At 35.2% G+C, this 24,089-nt stretch overlaps 2 protein-coding genes and 1 pseudogene across 3 annotated transcripts; all 3 read left to right on the top strand.

Moving 5' to 3' along the window:
- Positions 1–238: 238 nt before the first annotated feature.
- Positions 239–14,192, top strand: CLASP (CLIP-associated protein). Of its 2 annotated transcripts, none has more exons than XM_088805276.1 (21): positions 239–840; positions 2,524–2,679; positions 2,783–2,836; positions 3,884–3,952; positions 4,241–4,412; positions 4,655–4,816; positions 5,193–5,290; positions 6,161–6,235; positions 6,315–6,383; positions 6,474–6,559; positions 6,642–6,759; positions 7,075–7,173; positions 7,258–7,600; positions 7,755–9,556; positions 9,707–9,808; positions 10,580–10,684; positions 10,792–10,866; positions 10,947–11,015; positions 11,154–11,222; positions 11,865–11,966; positions 13,741–14,192. In XM_088805276.1, the coding sequence occupies exons 1-21, from the start codon at positions 508–510 to the stop codon at positions 13,900–13,902; spliced, it is 4,320 nt and encodes a 1,439-aa protein (XP_088661402.1). In that variant the 5' UTR covers positions 239–507; the 3' UTR covers positions 13,903–14,192. The 2 variants fall into 2 exon arrangements, with proteins under 2 accessions (XP_088661402.1, XP_017982212.1); XM_018126723.2 differs by having other exon boundaries at positions 2,774–2,836.
- Positions 14,193–15,879: 1,687 nt separating this feature from the next.
- LOC18612906 (two-component response regulator 24-like) lies at positions 15,880–16,621 on the top strand (annotated as a pseudogene).
- Positions 16,622–20,752: 4,131 nt separating this feature from the next.
- LOC18612905 (two-component response regulator 24-like) lies at positions 20,753–21,285 on the top strand. The gene is made up of 2 exons (XM_018121633.2): positions 20,753–20,983; positions 21,109–21,285. Exons 1-2 carry the CDS (start codon positions 20,753–20,755, stop codon positions 21,283–21,285), a joined length of 408 nt encoding a protein of 135 aa, XP_017977122.2.
- Positions 21,286–24,089: the final 2,804 nt, after the last annotated feature.

Genomic DNA, 24,089 nt, shown 5'->3' with positions numbered 1-24,089 from the left:
CCTCTTTTGAAAAAGAAAAAAAAAAGAAAAAGGAAAAAAATCTAAAGGTTTCGGCTTCCGATTCAGTAACTCCAAATCCAAAATATCCAATCATCACTGTGCGGCTGTTAACGGTACATGCGAACAGAGTAAAATAGAGCGCAGTCACAGACAAGGGAAAAGAAAGTCACAGTGGCAAAACTCGTAAATTGACACAAAACGGGTGGGTAATGTCCATAACCACCTTAACCACACACTTCCATCGTCTTCTCTCTCAATCTCAGTGCACTTTACTCTCTTTCTCCCTTTCCTTCACGGAAGAAAAATTAAGCGGCATTTCTCCGCCAAATCTCTCTTCTTCAACAACAACCATTTTCCTTCCCTTTAATTTAATCCCCTCTTTCTCTCTCTCTCTCGCTAAACACATTTCCACTTTTTCCTTTCTTTTTTCTTCCTGTTTTTCGAATTATAGCAACTTGTTGAGTAGTTGTTCAGATCTGAGCACGGTCTCACCGGATCCGGATCCAGATGGAGGAGGCACTGGAGCTGGCACGTGCCAAAGACACCAAGGAGCGAATGGCGGCGGTGGAGCGGCTCTATCAACTCCTCGAAGGTTCTAGAAAGAGCCTCACTTCTTCGGAAGTCACTTCGCTTGTCGATTGCTGCCTGGATCTCCTCAAGGACAACAACTTCAGAGTCTCTCAGGGCGCTCTCCAGGCTCTTGCTTCCGCCGCCGTCCTCTCCGGTGATCACTTGAAGTTGCATTTCAACGCGCTCGTTCCCGCGGTTGTTGAACGGTTAGGTGACGCCAAACAGCCCGTTAGAGACGCCGCCAGACGCCTACTGCTCACTCTCATGGAGGTTAAGATATTGTTTATTTTTATTTATGTTATTGAATGGCTACCGCTCATATAATTCCTTCGCTTACTTAAAACTGCTGAAAGCCCTCTATCTTTATAATGTGTGTCAGCACTGATTTTTGTTCAATTTGAATGGAATTTATGTGATGTGTGGTTGAATTTAGGGTTTTACATTGATTCAGTGGAAACGAAGACATTGACAGTTCCTTGTAGTTGTATAATCTGACTGCTCTTATGGTTTAATAATGTGCCGAGAAATTTAATTTGTGGTTGTTCTTGGAGGCGACCTTTAAGTATCACCATTTTTGTTACCATTTTCTTAATGATTTTGTGTTTTTTAAAAAATATTTTTTAGCTTTGTTGTAATTTAGTTTTTAAGTGTTTTTAGAGCAATATTTTGATAGATTTGACCAAGTTTCCTCACTATGGAAGACTTTAGTTAGTGTATTTTATGGAAGTTTTTTATCTCAAATTGTTTTATTTAGGAGATATGAAACATACAGTGTTTCTTAGCTTTTGGATGAGTCAAGGGTTTCCTAATTGTTTTACTTCAAATAATTCAAGATCATTTATTGCCATTGCAATTTCTTGGGAAAATGGAGTCTTAATTCCTTCCTCATTTTATTTCTTTTTAAAGTTATATGAGTTTTGTAGAGAATTTAAGAAAAGTGGTAGTCAAGAATAGTCTCTAATGTATGCTTTTGCAATTGAATAGTACCATTCTCCATTACCTGTGGATGACTTTCATGCTTCTTATGTAAGCAGTCATTCCATTTTAATCTTTGGTTAACATTAAATAAGAAAGCCAGTTCGTGAACTATCCTTCCTCATGCAATCACCTTGCACCTTCTATGCACCTCATATATTCTAGGAAAGCAGATACATGATATTCTCCTGCTCCCAAAAGTCTATGTTTTTATTTTTGGTGTGGTTCAAAAAGTCACACTCAAAAACTGAAGCCTTAGCATTTGAGATTTTCTGTTCTGTTTCTCACTCTAAAGCAAGTCATAATTATCTGCATTGTGCATAATGTTTAAGGAATGTCGAATGTATTAGCTGTCAAAAAGCATTTATTGACTTTTCTTGGATCCCATTCAGTTGTTGTTTTTGTTACTTGCTTTTGGCTTCCTAGAACATTGCTATGAAGCAAGAACCAACAGTAGAGACAAAATCATAGTAGATTAAATATGAACAACTGACTAAAATCCAACTCCCAAGTTCAATTTAAATATTTTATGAAAAAGTAAAATCATGTAGTATTTTGTTCTCCAGAAAGTTCCAATTTTAATATTCTAAGTCTTCAAAAATGTTGTTTGCTTTTGTGTCGTACCACTCTTTTTTGTGCTTTTGGCTGCAAAAAGCAAGTAGCAGAAAGTAACAGATGGTTCCTTAATGAATGTGCATTTCCAAAGAAGACAACCTTTATGGGATGAGGGAGCTCACAATCTAATGAATTTATCCTTTGCATTTTTTAGTTTTTATTGCCTGGTGGTTTAGGTTTTCTTTATTCAGTTTGATTTTTTTCTTTTTTAAGAAAGGTGATTTACGTTTTATTATTGCAATTACTTTTGGAGTAAATTTGACTATGAGTGCCTTGCTGAGTTTTTGAAATGCTTTAAGCTTTTAGGCTAAGTGATGAAAATTAGTTTGATTTGTAAAATGTACTAATTATTTGGTGTTTCAGGTTTCTTCTCCAACAATTATTGTTGAAAGAGCTGGCTCTTATGCCTGGACGCATAAAAGTTGGAGAGTTCGGGAAGAATTTGCACGTACAGTCACATCGGCAATCAGTCTTTTTGCATCTACTGAACTTCCACTTCAACGGGCTATTCTTCCACCTGTATGCTTCTTAACATTTCCAAAATGGATTTTTATTGTCTCATCATTAAATGTGACACGGATAATTTGACATTTATAATTTCTTTATTTCTTAGATTTTGCAGATGCTGAATGATTCAAATCCTGGTGTTCGTGAAGCAGCTATATTGTGCATTGAGGTTAGTGGAGCTTCCTTTTGTGCATTATTTTGAGAAGAGCTTAACAACATTTTGAACTTATGTGTGGAAAGAACTTGATAATCTTTACTTAAAATCAAATATGATCTGTTGTCTTTTTCTTCTTGTTTTGGTCATACTCAAAAATTTAACCCATGCTTTCAACTTCCACTTTCACTTGAATAGACAGGTGATATATAGCCTGATAGGTGAGCTGACTACTGAGGCATCTCTTGTGCTTCTCAGTTCTAGAAAAACATGTTGATCACCCAGCAATAAGCCTTTTACATGCCTTTAGAGGACAGAGAAAATATGATGAGAAAATGAATAGGCACTAACATCTGAGATCTGAACCTGTTAATTACCCATGAGAACATTAAAATCTTAAGTTGCTCAAGAATTTTCATTTTCTTGGAAGAAGAAAACTAGAAATAAATTTTTTGACACCTTGCTGTGGCCCCAGAGTAATATGTATAAAACATGTTTATGTCATTTGATGTCAATAGCTTCTCATGTCATTTCAGTGGGAAAATGATTGCCTGCTATATTCCCAGCATTGTGGTAGATACATTTAACATTAAACAAAGAAAAATCATCTCAAATTAGATTTCTGCTGACTCAAGTTTGGACCTCCTTTTCTCTTTAAAGTTTTGCCTTAACTTTCCTGTTCAAAAAATTCAGCAACCTTAAATATTGGATGTTTGGACATTTGTTGTCCTCTCCTTGGATTAGTATTAATGTGAATTATTTTTATTAATCTGTCATGCTTCTTTTGATGAATGTTGGTCCTTGATAGTTTTGATATCTTGTCAAAAAACAATTCAATATGTTAATTTTCATTGGGTTAATTTTCTTTTTCTTCTTGGGTATTTCTGCTTTGGATGCATTAACGAGTGTTGCAGTAACTGAAGCAGTAGTTCTTTGGTAATTTGAAGGTCCACATGTGCCATTCTTCTTCTTGACAAATGTGCTTTTAGAGATTTCATGGTTCATATGTTAAGGTTTGTCATATCTGGCGGCAGAATTCTTATCAAATCATTTCTTTTACAGGAAATGTATACGCAGGCTGGAACTCAGTTCCGTGATGAACTTCATCGCCATCAGCTTCCTGCATCTATGGTGAATATTTAATTTTAGAATACTATATTCCGTCCTCTGGCTTTGTTTTGAATATTTTTGCTGCTGCAGATGAATTATATTCTTCTTTTTCTTTTTACTCATTTCGCATTGACAGTTTACTTCCTCCCACCCCCCTTCTTGTTCCTAATAAGTCTACCTTAATTTAACATGTAGTAATTATAAATAATAATATTAGTTATCATTTAAAGTTGATCACATTTCCTTCTAGAAGAAAGGGATTGATGTTATTACTCTCTGTTATTTTTACAACATAATTTACAACTGCAGGTGAGAGATATTAATGCTAGATTAGAGAAAATTGAGCCACAAGTTCGATCTTCAGATGGAATGTTGAGTGGTTTTGGTGCTGGAGAGATAAAGCCTGCAATCCTTAACCCCAAGAAAAGCAGTCCAAGAGCCAAGAGTTCGAGTTCTTCAAGGGAGACATCTCTTTTTGGAGGTTTGGATCTGTGTATATCAAATAATTTATGTTCTTTGTGAATTAGGGATTTAGGATGGTTCTCATGATATGCTGATCTTTGCATAAACCAATGTACTCTCAATGTTGTCTACCTTTCTTTTGACAATGATGGTTAAAAGAAGTTGATGTTTTCTAAATTATATATTTCTCAAATATGGTGCCTGCTTTTAAATCATGGTTCAAAGGCTTCAATTTTAATGAAGTGATCTTGTTTTTTGCAGGTGAAAGTGATATCACAGAAAAACCCATAGATCCAATTAAAGTTTACTCAGATAAGGAACTAATAAGGGAATTTGAGAAAATTGCTTCTACCCTTGTGCCAGAAAAAGATTGGTCCATACGCATTGCTGCCATGCAGAGAGTTGAAGGCCTTGTTTCTGGAGGTTTTTGTTCTCTCTCTTATCCACCCTCCCACAAATGTTTTGCACTGCATATTTGTCTGCTGTTATAGAGTTATAGTCACTATTGTTAGCTGAACAGGTATGAAAATTCTTATTCTTAAAGAAGTGGCCAATGCTAACTGAGCCAGGTATACAAATTCCTAGGTATATAAAGGGCTGTCAAAACCCACGTAAATAAATTCCTGTGTTATCCCTTTCCTTTAATCTATTTCCCCTTGGTTTTGACATCTGCAAAGTTGTTCTGTTATTTACACAATTATCTATCAAAAATCCATTTTTTTATGGCATATTCTCCTCTATAGCTTATGGCTTGAGAAGTGGGAGGTTTAACAATTAAGACTAATGAACAAATACTCAGGTGCTACCGATTATCCATGTTTCCGGGGACTCCTGAAGCAGCTTGTTGGCCCGCTAAGTACACAATTATCGGATAGAAGGTCAAGCATAGTGAAGCAGGTGTGTACCATTTATTGTGTTTTGTGGTGCTTTCTTTTCATATTATAGGAGATTTGTTTCTTTTGTTTATAATTTATCTATGCCGTTCTGAACTATTAGTGCTTATTCTAGCACCTAGAGTAAGGTTTTCTTTCTCCTGTGAATACTTTTTGAATATTATTTTCTAAATACTTCCTTTTATATTAAGTTTACTGCTGAACTTTGTTTTGAATTGTTTAGTTAATTGTCAGAATTACTCAATCGCTGGAATTTTTGTTCATTTTGTTCTTGAGTTTTCCAGTGTTGTTATTTGATTAGAACATATCTATATAGTAAAAAATGCTGGAGTTTCATGTTAGGGAAAATTTCATGGACCCATCATCATACCTGTCCTTCCCATGTTGATTCTCTTTAAACCTCCAAGAAGGGTGTTTTTGGCTAATTCACCTGGGAGGGGATGATATAAGCTTAGAACTTCACTTGAGTAGAGATCTTACAGGTTTTTAGTGTTTTTGGTAAAGACTATAAAGGCTGCAATTTTTGTTGCTTCCTGTTAGTTGCTAGAATTCTTACATGCTTCTAACGTCGTCATCGCAGTTCTGTAAATTTTTGTTGGTAAAGACTATGAAGCTTGTGTCTTCTTGCTCTGGTCGTTTTCATATTCTTCTCACTGACCTAGCCAAGCTAGTGAGATTCCAAGTTTGTGCATAATGTGTTAAACTTCTTGTCTGTAACACTTGTGGATGGAATTTTATACAGTGACCATAAAGAATTTTGAGAGAGGCTGTATAATAGTGGTGGTTGATTTACACTTGTTTACTTTCTTATTCCCTAAGTGCTTTTCTGGCAGCGTAAGTGTAGCTGTTTCTGAGTTAGTTTCCTTTTTTTCAGGCTTGCCATTTATTATCCTTCTTATCAAAGGAGCTCTTGGGAGATTTTGAGGCATGTGCCGAGATGTTCATCCCAGTAAGTTGAACTTTCTTGTGTAGTGTAACGACATTTATATTCTCATATGCACTTGTTAATTTCATGGTATGATAATCAGGTCCTTTTCAAGTTGGTTGTGATTACTGTGCTTGTAATTGCAGAGTCCGCAGATAACTGCATAAAAACGGTAATTTTTTCCTTTATTTTTGTCTCCCCTTCCCTATTTTCCTTTTTCTTTTGATTTTTCTGCTTTTGATGTTAACTTTCTAATTTGCAGATGTTGCGTAACTGCAAAGCTGCCCGTGTGCTTCCCCGCATAGCTGATTGTGCGAAGAATGACCGTAGTTCTGTACTCCGTGCTAGGTATTCCTGTTTTTTCTGCTATGTTGTGATGAAGTCTTCTATTTTCTATTTCTCTACTCACTTTTTTATCTCCTTTCTGCAGGTGTGTCGAGTACGCGTTGTTGATACTTGAACATTGGCCAGATGCACCAGAAATACAGCGATCGGCTGATTTATATGAGGACCTTATTAGGTGTTGCGTTGCAGATGCAATGAGTGAGGTAGCTATGTTGTCAATTATTTTTGTTCTTGATGTTTGGTGTGTATTGTTGTGCATTGAGCCCTTAATGTAAACGACTGAGTTGATCATTTTGATAGGCTTCTCCTGTGTAAACATCATTGATTTGTGGCTGATGCTTCACTTAACATTTTTGAATGAACTCATATTATCTACATAAAGAGGGTAATCTGAAAAGATGACCTTATATGGCAACACTAATTCCCAAAACTTAATGTTATTTTCCTTTTGCTTATTATCTGTTTGAGGCCATGCTAAAATCAATGATAAGATGACTAGGGAATTTGGAACTTAACAGGTACGATCAACTGCTAGAATGTGCTACAGAATGTTCACCAAAACTTGGCCAGATCGTTCTCGTCGCTTGTTCTCATTCTTTGATCCTGTCATTCAAAGGGTATATATAGCTTTTCTAGTCAATGGATATTTTGGAATGATTCCATTTTCTAGATTGTGGTTTCAAGTCTTGCTTTTTGCACAGATAATTAACGAAGAAGATGGAGGGATGCATAGGCGGCATGCTTCTCCTTCTCTCCGTGACAGAAATATACAGATGCCATTTTCCTCTCAAACTTCTGCTCCTTCAAATCTTCCTGGATATGGAACGTCTGCTATAGTTGCAATGGACAGAACTTCAAGTTTATCCTCAGGGACTTCTCTCTCTTCTGGTTTGATTCTATCCCAGTCAAAGCCCCTTGGGAAAGGTGCTGAACGTACTCTGGAGAGTGTGTTGCATGCAAGCAAACAGAAAGTCAGTGCCATTGAAAGTATGCTTAGAGGACTGGACATATCTGAAAAACAGAGGTCATCAAGTTTGGATCTAGGTATTGAATGGATTTTCTATGTTTAACTTAACTTAAACTTGAAATTTTTGTACATGAGGTCACTTGATTATGCACTGATAATTACCTGAAATGATCTGAAAGTTGATTCAATTTGTGAGCGGCTAAATTTCTCTTTTATTGCCCACTAGTGCAGGAGTTGACCCTCCATCATCTCGTGATCCACCATTCCCTGCTACTGTTCCAGCTTCTAATAGTCTCACAAGCTCTTTAGGAGTAGAATCAACTACCTCTAGTGTTGGTAAAGGTAGTAACCGCAATGGTGGTATGATTATGTCTGACATCATTACTCAAATTCAAGCTTCCAAAGATTCAGGCAAGTTATCATATAGAAGTAGTGTGGCAACTGAGTCTTTGCCAGCTTTCCCATTATACTCTGCCAAAAGGGCATCTGAAAGACAAGAGCGAGGTTCTGTTGAAGAGAACAGTGACATTAGGGAGGCTAGGCGGTTTATAAATCCACATGTTGACAGACAATATTTGGACACACCTTATAGAGATGTAAACACTAAGGATTCACAGAACAATTATATTCCAAACTTCCAGAGGCCACTTTTGAGAAAACATGTAGCTGGGCGGATGTCTGCAGGAAGGAGAAAGAGTTTTGATGATAGCCAGCTGTCACTTGGAGAGATGTCAAATTATGTTGAAGGTCCTGCTTCTCTCAGTGATGCCCTCAGTGAGGGGCTCAGTCCTAGTTCTGATTGGTGTGCTAGGGTTGCTGCTTTTACTTATCTCCGGTCTTTGCTGCAGCAGGGACCAAAAGGTATTCAGGAAGTGGTTCAGAATTTTGAGAAGGTAATGAAACTGTTTTTCCAGCACTTGGATGATCCCCACCATAAAGTTGCACAGGCTGCCCTTTCAACTCTTGCAGATATTATTCCATCATGTCGAAAGCCCTTTGAGAGTTACATGGAAAGAATCTTACCCCATGTTTTTTCACGGTTAATTGATCCAAAGGAGTTGGTTAGGCAACCTTGCTCAACGACTTTGGAAATTGTTAGCAAAACTTATAGCATAGATTCTCTCTTACCTGCTTTGCTGCGTTCATTAGATGAACAGCGATCACCAAAGGCAAAGTTGGCTGTTATTGAGTTTGCTATTAGTTCCTTCAACAAGCATGCTATGAGTTCTGAAGGTTCTGGTAATATTGGCATCCTGAAGTTATGGCTTGCTAAATTGATGCCATTGGTCCATGACAAAAATACTAAGCTTAAGGATGCAGCTATTTCTTGCATTATATCTGTCTACTCACACTTTGATCCGACTGCAGTTCTGAATTTTATTCTTAGTTTATCAGTTGAAGAACAAAATTCATTGAGACGGGCACTTAAACAGTACACTCCTCGTATTGAGGTGGACCTAATAAACTATTTGCAGAACAAGAAAGAAAGGCAGCGTGCTAAGTCTTCCTATGATCCATCTGATGTTGTTGGAACATCATCTGAAGAAGGATATATTGGTGTGTCCAAGAAGAGTCTTTTACTTGGAAGGTATTCTGCTGGTTCCCTTGATAGTGAAGGTGGTAGGAAGTGGGGTTCCACCCAGGATTCAACCCTGATCGCAAGCAGTATTGGCCAGGCAACATCTGATGAAACTCAGGAGAACTTATATCAGAACTTTGAGTCCAGTGCAAATGCAGATGCTCTTCCTTTGAAAACCAAAGAATTGTCCTACATTGTTAATTCGGGTCAGAGCTTGGGATCTCGAACTGGCCGGGTGGAGAACTTTGAAAGCGGTGTTAACCTGGAAAGTCTATCTACTCCACGTTTGGAAATGAATGGTCTGAGTAGATCTGACTCTTTGGGGGCCATTGAAGGGCTTGGACATAATAATGAGACTTCATCTGACTTGGATCTTAATCATCTTAAACCTGCAGCTGTAAAGGTTAGCTCTATGCCAGACACTGGGCCTAGCATTCCTCAAATTCTTCACCTGGTGAGTTTAGTATTCTTATTTTTTTCCCTGATGATAGTAATTGTTCTATCAATTGAGTTTACTTGGAGAAAATAAGTTGTTGACTTCTCATAGCGCTCATTGTGTTTCAAGAACTACATGTTTGATAAATGCTTTCTTCTGTGGTTCTAGATCTGCAATGGGAATGATGAGAGCCCTACTGCAAGTAAGCGCAGTGCACTTCAGCAATTAATTGAAATTTCTCTGGCTAATGATTTCTCCATTTGGAACAAGGTGTGTCAACTCAAACAGAGTATTTTCTGGAATTGGCTTTATTTTGTTGCAGTGGGCATTAATTTTTCTGGTTTCTATTGAGTCTAGTTGGTTCTGGTTGCTGGTCTGATTGTTAGATGGTCTTAACTATTTTCTTTGCTAACACTCAGTTATGTATCTCGTAGCTGTCTTGAATGTGGCTGTCCACTAAGGCTCTCCCTTGTTTCACTTTTCTTTGATACAGAGAAAATTTGTTTCCTATATTAGTTTTATATAAAGGTGGCAAAATGAACCTGAACCTGAAAACCGGCTAAAAAAAAGGAAGAAAAAAGGAACCTGATCAGAACCGAGTTGACCAACAAGTCAAAGACCCGAATCCGAAGAAACTTGAACCCGCCACAATCTGAACTGCAAATGACCTGAACCCAAACTGATTTGATTCAAACCTGCAATGACCTGAAGTTAATAGTAAAATGATTGAATTTGTAGTTGAATGATTTTTTTACAAAAGGCAAAATTTAATTACCAATTATATTATAAAATTGAAGATGGTAGGAAGCTTGCTGACCCTGGAATGATCAGAACCTGAAAAGACCCGAACATGAAATGACCAGGTTGAACCCTTCTGCTTGCCTCAAGTTTTATAACTTTAATCCTTATTTGATTCCTTCTCATGAAAGTTTCTTAACCGTGCTATTCTGTTAGGAAAGAATATGTCCTGTATCCTATGTCAAATATTGCGATGCTATATCTGATGTACATCCAGTTGTAATATTAATTGTATTTATGCAGTACTTCAATCAGATTTTGACAGCTGTACTTGAAGTTGTAGATGATTCTGATTCCTCAATCCGAGAACTTGCCTTATCATTGATAGTTGAAATGCTTAAAAACCAGGTTTGCTCATATTTACATATTTCTGAGCATTGTCCGGATTTTCTTTTTTTCCCCCTAACATGCAAGTGTGCTTAGTTCATCCCTTTTTTGGCTTTTCATGCGTCCAGAAAGATGCTATGGAAGATTCTGTTGAAATAGTGATTGAGAAGCTGCTTCATGTAACAAAAGATATTGTTCCCAAAGTAATTTACTTTCCTTGACTTGTCCTTTGAGAGTATTGTTGCCCGTATTCCACGTCTCAACTTTTTTGATCCATGTTTAGGTTTCAAGCGAAGCTGAGCACTGCTTGAACACCGTGTTGTCTCAATATGATCCATTCAGATGTTTAAGTGTATGTGGTTCTCTCTCTCTCTCTCTCTTATGACTTGTTTTCCTGTTGTTAAATGAAGAGAAAGAGTGCTTTGGCTTTCTACTCCTCTGGTGTCAGGTTATTCTAACTACTGATGTTATAAAATGACTGTGGTTGTAGGTTATTGTACCTTTATTAGTCACTGAAGATGAGAAGACTCTGGTTATTTGCATAAACTGTTTAACAAAGGTATTTATACTGAATCGTAGTTGGAGTTAAAATTGTTAAATTTTATTTTTTTCTCTAGTTTCTGCTGAGATTCTGCATGCAAGGACACATGCATGCAGATTTGTGTGTTTTAAGTGGTTGCATGATACTCTCTGTGCATAAGAATGGTGTACCACATATTATACTTGCTCTAAACTGTTAATTCTAGTGCACATTGAGGGCAGGAAGAGTGGGTCTAAATGAATCTGCGAAACATTTGTAAGAGTTATGGGTGTCTTAAGACAAGTGTGGCATAGGAAAAGAGAGTAAGCCAAAGGTGCCATGGTTTATCTTAAGCTGTGTTGCTTGAACTAGGGTGTGAATGTAAAGAGAGACATCTATTGATTAAGATTAAAGGAGGATTATCTTGTGAAAAGTTAATTGTATTATTATGATAATTGTTTTCCTGTTTATTAGACCAAGTGGATCAATATTCAGCATTTGTCAGATATGTTACATGCTTGTGTAAACTTTATTGTATTCTTGGAATTGTCATTGCTCTCCTGTCTATTTGGATTGGGCTTTTGTATGCTTTCCTTTGTCAGTTGTACTATTCCTACAAATAAATTGTGCCTACTAGCGTTAAGTGTTGTCTGTATCTAAGCTCTGTGCTTTTCTGTTCAGCTTGTAGGGCGGCTATCACAGGAGGAACTAATGGTTCAATTGCCCTCATTTTTGCCTGCTCTTTTTGAAGCCTTTGGAAACCAGAGTGCAGACGTCCGGAAGGTAATAATTATGTTTTTGCATGTTTGCCTTTCTTGCTTGGAAATTTATCATTATACAGTAATGCCTCAAATTTAGGATTTTATACGTTGGAGAAAGGAGAGAGAAAAAGTGGAGGATTGGTGGTGGATCGGGTAGGGAGGGGGCAGTTGAGAGAAAGGAGGAATTTTTTTGATCTTCTGAAAGAAAATAATTTACTTGTCTTTTGTGTTACCGTTTATGTTATCTAGCTGCTTGATCCTTTGTAAGTGATATGGTTGCCCTGAGATATAAAAAATTGTAACAAAAATTAAATTTTCTCATAAGACACATCTTGACTATAAACATCTAGGGTGCTTTATGTGTTGATATTTGGGAATACTTGGGGCACACTTAGGTTCTATGCATGGAGTAGCGATGCTTTTCTCTTTTTCTTTTTCATGTATATGCGACTTGAGCTATACAAAAGGCAGTAGCTCTCTCCCATCCCATAAACCCTCCCCTTTCCAAGATTTGAATCTTAGACTTCCAATTTGAAAGTTCAAGTTCTAATGGTTGGGATGTCTCTTTGGAGACACAGAGTAGGGATGATGAAAACAATTAAACAAGTCAAGCAATTCATAAACTGTTTGCTGTTTGCCTTTGGCTTGTAAAGAATCTTGGTTGGGCTTGCTCAATTAGCAAAAAAAAAAAAAAAAAGGAATTGGATTTAAATTCAGCATTTAGCTTTTAATTCAATAAGTGTAGCATACAACACAGAGGCTCACAAGATAATCCCATCTGATAATTATATTATTATAAATATTACTAATCTTTTCTTTCGTTAATTTTACAATTGGGCCACCAAGTTTTTGTTTGAGTTTCAATTGACTTGTTTTATGAGTGAAGTCAAGCTGAGCTTGAACTTCAAAGCTTGTTTTCATTCTAAAGTGAAGTTTTGAGAGATGAGCTTGACTTGAACTATATATTGAGCAATGCTCTGGCTGACTATTGTTTGGCTTGGCTTGGCTCAGTTTTATACACAGTCCAGTACTTTATTTTTATGCTGAGTAATGATTCTCGTCCTTGGCATCAGAATGATGTTTTCTTTAATTTTTCTATTTGAGGTCCAATAATTACATAAATTTGAAAATGGTTTCTCTGAGGTATTTTCAACATCGAAAATGTGCTTCTGGGATTTATTCTCTAAGCCTGTAACAGAATCTACCCTTGATATCTTGCCAATGATATTGGTTTTTTGTTAGCTGTCTAAAAGAGGAATGTGCAGTCAATTGCAACTGCAATGTTCTGACTTCAGGAAAATGCTATATGACATTATACCTACAGAAAGATTATGTTTTCAATGAATTATAGCACAAGTTGGCTGCAACCTATAATATGCATATTATTGAATGAGTGCCAGGCCCCTTGCACCTAGCCTTAGAGGCATGAGTCCTGTCGGCTCCTTTTCTGTGTTATTGGAGTGTGATCGGCACATTATGCCTATGGCCTAAACCAGAGCCTATAATAGAGTAGTGTGCTGCACTGCAGTAGAATATAAGAATCAGAAAAAGATTACTGTGTTCTGTTCCAAAATCTATATTTCAGTAGGTGGACATGGTACATGGTTGAGAAGAATAGTTGATAAGAGCGTGACTGCTTCTCTTGGTAATATGCTTGTCTTTATCTCTGGTAGAAGCAAATAAACTTGTGTTTCCACATGTTTGAAGTACAAAATAGTATGTTATCTTTTTTCTTTGCTCTTCTTAAACCTCATTGATGTCTGATGTCTCATTGCGTGTTATTGTTGATGGTACAGACAGTCGTTTTCTGTTTAGTGGATATTTATATAATGCTTGGGAAAGCATTTTTGCCACACTTGGAGGGGCTTAACAGCACACAGTTGCGGTTGGTTACAATTTATGCGAATCGGATCTCACAGGCCAGGACTGGCACCCCCATAGATGCTAACCATGATTAACTGGTACATTTGGACAGGGAGTCGGGATTGGGATTGGGATTGGGAAATGTTTACTTATTCATTGTTGTGTATTTTGTATATTGTGTGAATGCATGTCGAGGGTGATTTTTGTTTTCTCCTTTTTAAATGTATTTTAGTTCTCTTTCCTTTGGTTTGCTGGGTTTTGGAGGACGAGTGCTTTTGGTGGGGAATCAAATAGGGAATTGCACGCTGCACTACTGTGCCCCTGTTGTAATCACCATTTTCGTAACATTGTTGTTATATTGATAAAGAAATATGGTTTTGGAGAAGTTTCTGTACTTTGTATTCCATCCAAATATTGTTTTTGCTTCACCCTAAGCTAGACTTTTGAAAATTATGAAATTTCCTTAGTATATGATCAATTCTCTCGCTGTTGTACCAACTCTATTGGTTCATTTCATATCCATCAGGGTAGAGATTGAAAGTCTCAAAATCTGGCTCATACAAAGCGTGCTATTTTTGTTAGTTGACTCTAGCATGTCACGATTGCAACCGCTTCAGTTTTCATATAACATCCTGGATTCCAACTAAAAGTCAGCTCATTTTTTGGTACGGTAATATCCGCGTTTGGTTCTCTTCCATTGCATCTCAATTTTTTACTAGTAACATCTTTAACTGTTGCAATTATTACCCATTTTGTGACTGATTCACATTTTCAATCGGGTAGATGAAAAAAGTTTTTATTTATCTCTCTTATTGTGTGAGATCTGTGGCGTTTTTTTCCTATTCAATTATGTAACATTTTTGATGCACTGATTTCTTTACATATAAAAGAGATTTACCTTGGTTTGGACTTATTTCCACTTTATTATCTTTCAAGGAGCTTTTATTTAGTGAAGATTAATTTGGATAGGTTTCGATATCACTTGTCATGGGTTCATATTTTCAATTTAAAACATATTTGAAATTCTTAAACGAAATTCACAGTGAATGATGAATGGGTCTGTATTATTGATGAGGGTGATTGTTATATAAAAAAAAAATGGAGATAAGTAAAAGAGGTGACGGTTGTATTAAAAGAATAGTAAGAAAAGTAACGGTTAAATTGAAAGTATTGAAATAAAAGTAATGAATGTGAACCAAATACAGTTCAGTCACGTGTGATAAAGTGTAAAGATGCTAGCATATTTAATTAATTGCACAAAAAAGAGAAAATCTGATCAACAGATATGTAAAAGAGGCGACGGTTGTGTTAAAAGAATTTTAAAAAAAATAACGATTAAATTGAAAGTATTACAAAAAAAATTATGAATGTGAACCAAACACTGTCACGTGTAATAAAAATGTAAAGATGCTAACATATCTAATTAATTACACATAGAAGAGAAAATCTGATTATTAGATAAGCATTCTTCAGTGTATCCTTAACCATCACCGCTTTTCAGCGAATTTCGTCCCTTTACATCTAACTTTTTTGTCCCAATCTGTATATTTCCTCACCGGGGATGGAAGGTGAATCCAAAATTTTAATCCTATACAGGCTATATAAACCTGTATGTAGCCTCTTGCTTTGACATCAAATCATCAAATCAGTTTCCAGGATTTGTTTGTAAGTGTTATATATTGCAACATTGCCTCTTGAACGCATTAGCATAGTAGTGTCTCTACGTTAGTTATTAGTTTTGTGCAGTTATTTCGTTTGTTGTAGTTTTAGGTAATTCGGTGTTACTCTTTTTACAACTAAAGATGTTTCTGGCTAGGGGAGGTAAGTGCTTACTCAAAACTCATAAGCATTTGCGCCATCACCGGAAAGCAGGCAAGATTAAGTCAGCCTTTGTTGGATTTTTTCTCTTGTTATCGCTAGTCAGTACAATTTCTTGTCAAACACCTTTACATTGTAGAATTGAGTGTAAATAACACTTGAAATTCGAGGAGTAACATCTTTCATCTTTTTTAAATAAACCTGCACTCTATTATAAACTTCGTCTAATCCCTCTTTAATTAATTCCAGCTGCATGCAGAAATAATGGCACCAGCAGCCGTAGCTTCGGCTAATCCAACAGCTCAACGTAGGGCCAACGGAGGAGCACCTGATGAAGAAGAAAAGGCCAATGAATTTCCTCGTGTGATCCTGAGGAACAGGTTGACTGCTCTTGGGCTGATGGTGGCAGGTTTTGTCGGATGGTCGAGCTGGGACTTCTTCAGGCTTATGGAGTTGAAACCCAGGCTGTGGACAGTGGCATGGCTGCTGTTGAGATCATTGCCTCTGGGGCAAACTTCAACCTCATTGTCATTGACATGGTTCTTCCTGTCCTGAATGGCCTTGTGGTAGCAGCAAACATTACTTGGTTTTGAGACGTTAGTTAAATGCCATCGTTATATCCTGCCTCCTGTCCTGAATGGCCTTGTGGTAGCAGCAAACATTACTTGGTTTTGAGACGTTAGTTAAATGCCATCGTTATATCCTGCCTGTCATTATTAATTATCAACTGTTTTCTCTTCAATGGTTTGATGGCAGACCACAAGGCAGATTCGTGCCATGGGCGTGCGGTGCAAGATGCTGGGTGTCACTGCTCACTTTTATGAGAGAGAGAGGCAGGCATTTCTGGCTGCTGGAGTTGATGAGTTCATTGAGAAACCCCTCACTCCAGACATTTTGGTGCCTATCCTGAGGGAACTCGATGGCCAGTGAGGAGCACAGAATCCTGCGCATCAGAGGACTTCATCTACCCAATAAAATCCTAGCTTTAATTTGATGTTTTGGGCTGTTTGCTTTCCAAATGTTTTCTATTGTCTAGTAGTTTAATATCAAATATCGGCTATAGCTTTGGTACTGCCATGAATAAGAAAGTCCGCTGAGCTAAGCTAGCTTCATTTTCCTCAGAAAAATGCCTTCATTAGCAATTCCTTGCAATGCTAATCTTTATCTGACTGGAAGTAATTTCTTAACTTCCATGTTTTTTTTCAAAGGAATGAAATGCCATCTAATATAAGTCATTGGATTTTGCTTTAGTATGCATTTTGTAGGCATTTGTGGGGGTATAAAGTAATCAGTTTTATATATGTATTATAGATTACCTTTTTAGACTACATCTTTTAAGCTCAAAATAAAAAATAAAATAAAATAAAATAAAATGTACATCTCTTAGACTTACATGTTCTTTCTTGACCCTAATGGCTGACTCATGGTTGTAGGAACATTTGATTTGCATTTTTTATGACATGGGTACTTAATGTTCTCGGGAGCTCAAACATTTGTACATATGAATAACACAGAAATATACACTCTGCTTTGACACATTTTGAAAAAGTGTCATAATGTGGTTTTTTGACACTTAAAATCATAAATTAATATAAAAGAGAAGTCACAATTGAAATATAGGTTTTCTATCAATAAGCCTCAACCCAATACAAAAAGAATAAACAATGGATTTATTTTTTACGCAAAAACTCAAATATATATACATATATATATAACTACTAGACTTATATTGCTTTTCCAAAAAAAAAAAAAAAAAAAAACTATAACTATTAGACTTATATACTATAACTAAACTAAGCATAGGCTTGTTTTATAAAATGAAGGGTTCCTATCAAGAAATAAAAATCATATAAAAAAAAAGAGAATGAATTTCTTTCGCCATGTACCTTGGGTTCTTAATGTACAAAAACCCTAGAAAAGACAAAGAGATAATGAATTTTCCTCACCAAGTACCTCGAGCTTGGTACATTAGTACATGAGACCCTTTAACATATCTACATTTCGGTCCAGTTCTATGGATATATTTAGAATATATCAAATGAAAATTTTCATACCCTTAACTCTGAACCTAATATTATCATGAAATTGTAATATAAGTTTTTTTTATTATACAAAATAAATTGACTTTGTTTTTGCATATATGAGAAGATTTCTCTCACATAAAAATAAAAGAATAAACCTCAGCTTTATATACATAGAAGAAGAACCATGTAGACATCGTGCTTGTAGTATATGTATGCCTCTTAACTCATCAAATGGGTTTCCTCGTTTCATGTTAAGCCTTGATGCTGCATTTTAATATAAAATTTTATACATAAGACGTTATGCAAAGTAGAAGATTGTCATAATATTTAAAAAAGGTATAATAACTTGACTCTTTAAGTTTTGATCGAAATTACACGGATGTCCATTAGTTTTTGAAATGAACATTCCGTCTAAAAAAATATTTTTCATTGGATACGTAAGTCCAACCGTTAATATTTTTGTGAACTTCCTGTTGTGACAAGGATAAAAAGATAATTTTACTTTTAATTAATTTTTATAATTACTATTATATAATTTTATTATTTATTATTATTTATTATTAATTTAAAAAGAAAAAGCTCCCTAGATGGGGAGCCGAATGCTCCCTTAGGAAGCCTTGATTGGGCTTCTCCCTTGGGAGCATTGATCTGGAGCTCCCCTCTTTTGGGGAGCACTAATTGGTGCTCTCCTACCTTGGGAGCATGGATGGGTGCTCTTTTTTATTTTTTTTTAAAAAATATTTTTTTTAAAAAATAATTTTTTAAATTAATAAATAAAGAAAGGGTATTTTAGTTTTTTTTATAACTTCTGTCAATGGTGTTTATAATCTTGGGGTAAAGTTTTCATTTCAAAAATTAATAAATTTTTATGTAATTTTGATCAAAACTTAAGAGAGTCAGGGCATTTTACCTTATTTAAAAACTCTTTAAATCATTCAGGAAAATTTAAATAAGTTTTTATATTTTTATTACGTTTAATTAAACCCTTATATTTTTATTTTTACTCAAATTAATTTTTATAATTTTGTTTTGAGTCAAATAAATCTTTATAATTAATGATTGAATTAGTCAAAATATTATTTGTCATTTTATGTCGCATGATATTAATTTGATATGCTAATATGACATGTTAATATATCATAATTAATAATAATGTGACGTTAATTTGATATAATTATATGATCATGTAGTATTTTTCATTCTCTATATTAACATTATATCAGTGTCATGTGGATATTAAACGACTAGTGACATTTTGACTAATGACAATTAATCAATAATTAATTATAAAAACTTATTTGACCAAAAAAATTATAAGGGCTTTATCGAATGTACTCAAAAAAAGAGTTTATTTAAATTTTTTTAAATAATTTAAGAATTTTTTTGAGTATTATGTAATTTAACTATATATATAGCAAAGGATAAAAAAAAAAAAAAAGGGAGAGAAGACCGGAGATTGGGCAAGCTCTTTTCAACTGGCTGCCATTTCATTAAGGTCAAAAGAGTAAATGCAATTTCTTCTTTACCAATTGTAGAACTTGACTTTTCCTTCTTAATAAATATTTTTTACCATGGTGGCAACCAATCATTATTTTCGTCCCATCGCACCAATTTGTAATTACCCTGAAAATCTACATCATCCCAGAAATTTTGATGAAATCTAAAATTATGCTTAAAATTGGATGGTTCACAGAATTATGCTCCTTTGATTGGAGCCAAAAGTAGTGATAGGTCCAACATAATTGTGCATCTGATTTCCTTACCTAAGCAATGACATATTTCTTTATCAAAGTAGCAGACTAGTGGGAAAAACTTAAGGGACACTAAGTATTTAATTATAGATATGGTATTGAAAAAAAATTTAAATTATTGAAATAATTTTTTTGTATTTTTATTTTTAATTAAATAAATTTATATGATTAACGGTTGATTAATTGTCGTTAGTGAAAATACTATTTATTGTTTTATACCTCACGTGACGTTGGCGTAAAAAATGAAAAATATCACATAATCATATTAGTATGTTACGTAGATTATGACATGTTAGTATACCATATTAATGTCACGTGACATAAAATGTCAAATTGAATTACAATTTTAATTTTTTTTGTTTCATAATATTTTACTTAGCTAATTAATATAAATAAAGAACAGTAAAAAACAGACAACAAAAAAGGTTGTCTAGGCAAGTTGGCAGATTGGACCGTACAATTAAAGTTAATGTTATTATTTTACAGCAGTTTTTCATTTTTATTGAAGATGTTTCTTTCATCATGATATCTCCCAAGCATGGGCATTTTTAGATTCTGTGATATTTTCAACACATTCCAATCGATACTGTTCCATATCTCATTGCTCGCTATCTTTGGCGTAGAAAGCCCCTTTAAAACCCAAGAATTCACCCATGGGAGAAAATCATCATCAATCATCATGCTCTTCCGCAGCTATTTACTAGCATTATTACTTCCCCCACCACAGTCCCAATCCTGTCTTCTTCATTCTGGTTAGTATGACCTTCAACCTGCCATGGCTTGTTTCACTTTATTAGGTTTACTGCATATACTTGTTTCTATGTGCATCGGCCACATATATGGTAACTGGTCAAAGAGGAGGTCTTCTTCTAGTGCTTGAGATGCAAGCATATCTAAATGGACTCATCTTCTTGGAATATTCTCCATGGAAAAACTTTTGCAACTTTTAGCAGTAGCGAAATCATATTCTCAAGCGAACAACTCTCTTCTAAAATCAAGGGGATTGTTATTATTGAGGATTTTTGTTTTGAGATATATACTATTCTTCTTTGATTTATTAAATATGGTCAAAGCTTAATCTCGACCAGGTCATTCCCTGTCTAATCAGTTACACTAAATATTTACTAATTGTCTGACCAACGTAAATGCTTTAGCTAGTGTCATTACGTCCTTTTGTCACTTCCTTGTGCATCAAAAATATCTCTGGTCTGCCTCAAACAAAACAGAATATGTAGTCTGCATTGATTAAATTAAAGTGAAATGAAACTCACAACTCACTAACAATTTGGTGATCGGTTTATAGGAAATTACTCAGTTCCTGGAGCCCGAAGCAGAAAATAAGAAGAATTAACATGGCGCAGAGCAGACATGCTGTGGAAAAAGCGCAATCCACCAAGATCACTGCACTTGTTGTGGACGATAATAGGATCAACCGAACGATTCACTGCAGGCTCTTGAACAATCTTGGCGTAGAAAACGAAGTTGTCGGTAATGGGAAAGAAGCTGTCGATGCCCATTGTTCTGGAAAAAAGTTTGACCTGATTCTAATGGACATGGAGATGCCTATCATGAATGGCATTGAGGTAAGAAAATGTTTGGCTTTGGCCTGTAATCAATTAGTTAATTTTTTGCTTCTTACTTCAAGAATATTGAACTGACATCACTGATCTGATTCAAAGCTCTTCTGCTTGATTTGGAATATTGACAGGCAACGAGGAAACTTCGTGAAATGGGCAATCGTAGCATGATTGCAGGCGTATCGTCACGCTCAATGGAAGAAGATATACAAGAATTCATTGAAGCTGGTCTGGATGACTACCAAGAGAAGCCCTTGACAATGTCTAAGCTCATCTCTCTTATCCGTAAGATCAAACTCAACGGTTAGGAAAAATGTCAAAAGAGCAAGCGTTTGCCTTAACTCCGAAACACACATCATCTAATTTCCATTATGTTCCATATCTTTTGTTTGTAAGATCAAAGAAGCTAACCCAATTCTTTCCTTTCCTACTACAGTGGTTAATTTGTGTTATATACGACTATTGCTGTAACTTAGTTTTAGTTTTTGGATAAAGGAATTTTCTTTTACTTTTTATTTGATTCCAGTCAATGCAAAATCTGTGTTATTTCAGTATCTTGCTGGTAACAATTTGCTTTCTTTGGTGTATTGTCCGTGTGTAATAACCCGTACCTCGTATAGTAGTAAACATAACTGTATCGATAAGACGAATGGCTAATTGACGTGAATTTAAGTGTCAAAGAGTGATGACGGGTGAAAAGGATATTCTAAAGTAAAATATTCCGCATGCGAGAAAATAATAATTAAATAATAATACTTTCATTGAGGATGAATTAACGAGATAAAAAGAGATTCGAAAGTGAATCGGGGCATAATAAGATACTTTGGGTACCAAGGAAACAAGTGAAAAATTGGGAAATAAAATAATATTTTATTAATAAAATAATATTACAATATTAATATTTTATTCAATGTCGAAATTAGTCATGAAGGAGGAGTATATGGTCAATCTAAGTGGGGAAGTAGAAGAACGAGGGAATTTCAGAGAAAAACGATGTTAGTGGGCACGCGTGTCTTTGTTAAATAAAGCTAGCATGAGTAAGTATATATTTAAATATTATGGTGATACCGCGTTGAAGTATAAATTTGATATTTTATTGGTACAAGTGTTAAGGAAGAAAAATAGAAAGAAATTCGAATTAAAAGATTGTGAGAGGACTTAATTAAAAAGGGTGAAAATCTTGGAGGGTTAAATGATAATTTTACCCTTAGCTTGGTCAAAGCTTTCAAAGGAAGCTTTGACTCTTTTCTTCTTCTTCCATGACTGGTTCTTATCTTCACAAAAAGGCATTTTCTTCTTCTTCTTCACCCTTCCAACACCATTTTCATCTCTCGACCATGAAAATCAAATTTTTTCATTTTCTTTTCTTACTTCTTCCTTCTCTTACCTTCTTGGGTACCAAACCCACAACTTTCAACCCCATTTTTCAGCACAACTAAACCCTAGGAGAGAGAAAAAAATCTCTCTTTCTTTCTTTTATTTTCTATTTCTACTCCATCTTCATCAACACTTGAATTTTCAGCTTCAAATCTTCATTTTTTGAAACCAAAAAGTATATATTATCAACTCTGGAATTTTAGAATTTATGGGTTATATTTTCAAATTTTATTTCCTAATTTCTTCAAATTCTTTTTCTTGGAAATATTAGGTTTTGTTGACCTTTATGCATCCAAGCTCATCAAGGTAAAGAAACCTTAAATTTGAATAGTCAATTTAATGGGTTTGTAAATTAGACTAGAATTCTAGGTTAAATGTTAGGTTAAAATGTAATTTAGCTAGTGTACATTTATTAGAATTTTTAAGTTCAAATTTATGACTTATTTGAGGCTTTCATGGTTTAATTGTAAATATAGGTTCTGATGACATTTCAAGACTTACTTGGATTAGGATTTGTGGGTGCTAGTTTTGTAAGGTGACATTATTAAGGTGAGTGAACTTGCATTAAAAATATTTTGGGATAAATGCTTATGCGTTTGAATGAATCACTTGAAAAATTTTATTTGTCTTTTCTTTAAAATATGCTTGGGAACAAGCCTTTGATGAAACGTCTTTACGTTGTGAAATGTGTAATGTGATGAATTCATGTGTTTCCTACATTGTGTTGAATTACTAAGTGAATTGTTGCATGTGTCGTAATGATGATTTTGGGATGTGACAAATAGTTGTATGAAGGTCAATATTAGTTCTTTAGGAAATAGGATTGTGTAACTAAGTGTATGGCCAAAACAATAAAATATGTGAAAAGTATTAATGTGTAAAGATTTCTGTTTACATGTTGACATGTATGTTATGCCTTGAAAGGCAATATTGCATGATAACTACAACCATGCATGTACGATGTAGGAGTGCACATGACGGTGATGGTGAGGTGCGGTGTGGGAGTGCGCATGATGATATTGCTGTGTGCGGTGTGGGAGTGCACATGATGACATTAGCTATGTGCGGTGTGGGAGTGCACATGAGCTAGGTTGAGCTGGTAGTTGTATATGTGTTGACACATACTATAGAGAGGCTAGGGAAAGGATATGTGATTGCCTTGAATGTTGAAAATTGAAATTGTCAAATGTTTCTAAAATAAGTTAAAAGACAACATAGCACCGGGTTTGTTTATGATATATATAAATTGTACTAGGGGTGAGCAAACATAAACCGAACCTAAATAAGTACATTGCAAGCAACCTCATTTTTCGTTGCAGCAAGAATGGATTTTTGTTGCAGTAAAAATCCTTCTAACTCCATTTGCTCTGTTCTCGCCGCAGCCAGATTGATTTTCACTGCGGCGAGAAACTTTCTGTCTTAGAAGTCACTATTCTCGTTGTAGCCAAATTGATTTTTGCCGTGATGAGAAACTTTCTACCTAGAGAGTCATTGTTCTCGTCGCAACCAAATTGATTCTCGCCGCAGCGAGAAACTCTCTGCGTTGTTTGGAGATCTGTTGCAGTTCTCGCTCTTTAACTTCATTGTTGATCATGAAGTCTTCAACACTAAGGGATTAAATATTCAAGGACTGAATTGAGGGCTTTTAACAAGAAATTAAAATAAATTGCATTATTTTTTTTACAAAAGTGCATCGTGTTTTTTTTTAAAAACTTTTCGTATTGTATGCTTGGTC

This window comes from Theobroma cacao, chromosome 1, assembly GCF_053813885.1.
Source record: "Theobroma cacao isolate CCN51 chromosome 1, ASM5381388v1, whole genome shotgun sequence".
Lineage (NCBI taxonomy): Eukaryota > Viridiplantae > Streptophyta > Magnoliopsida > Malvales > Malvaceae > Theobroma > Theobroma cacao.
This window is presented reverse-complemented; position numbering and strand designations above follow the sequence as displayed.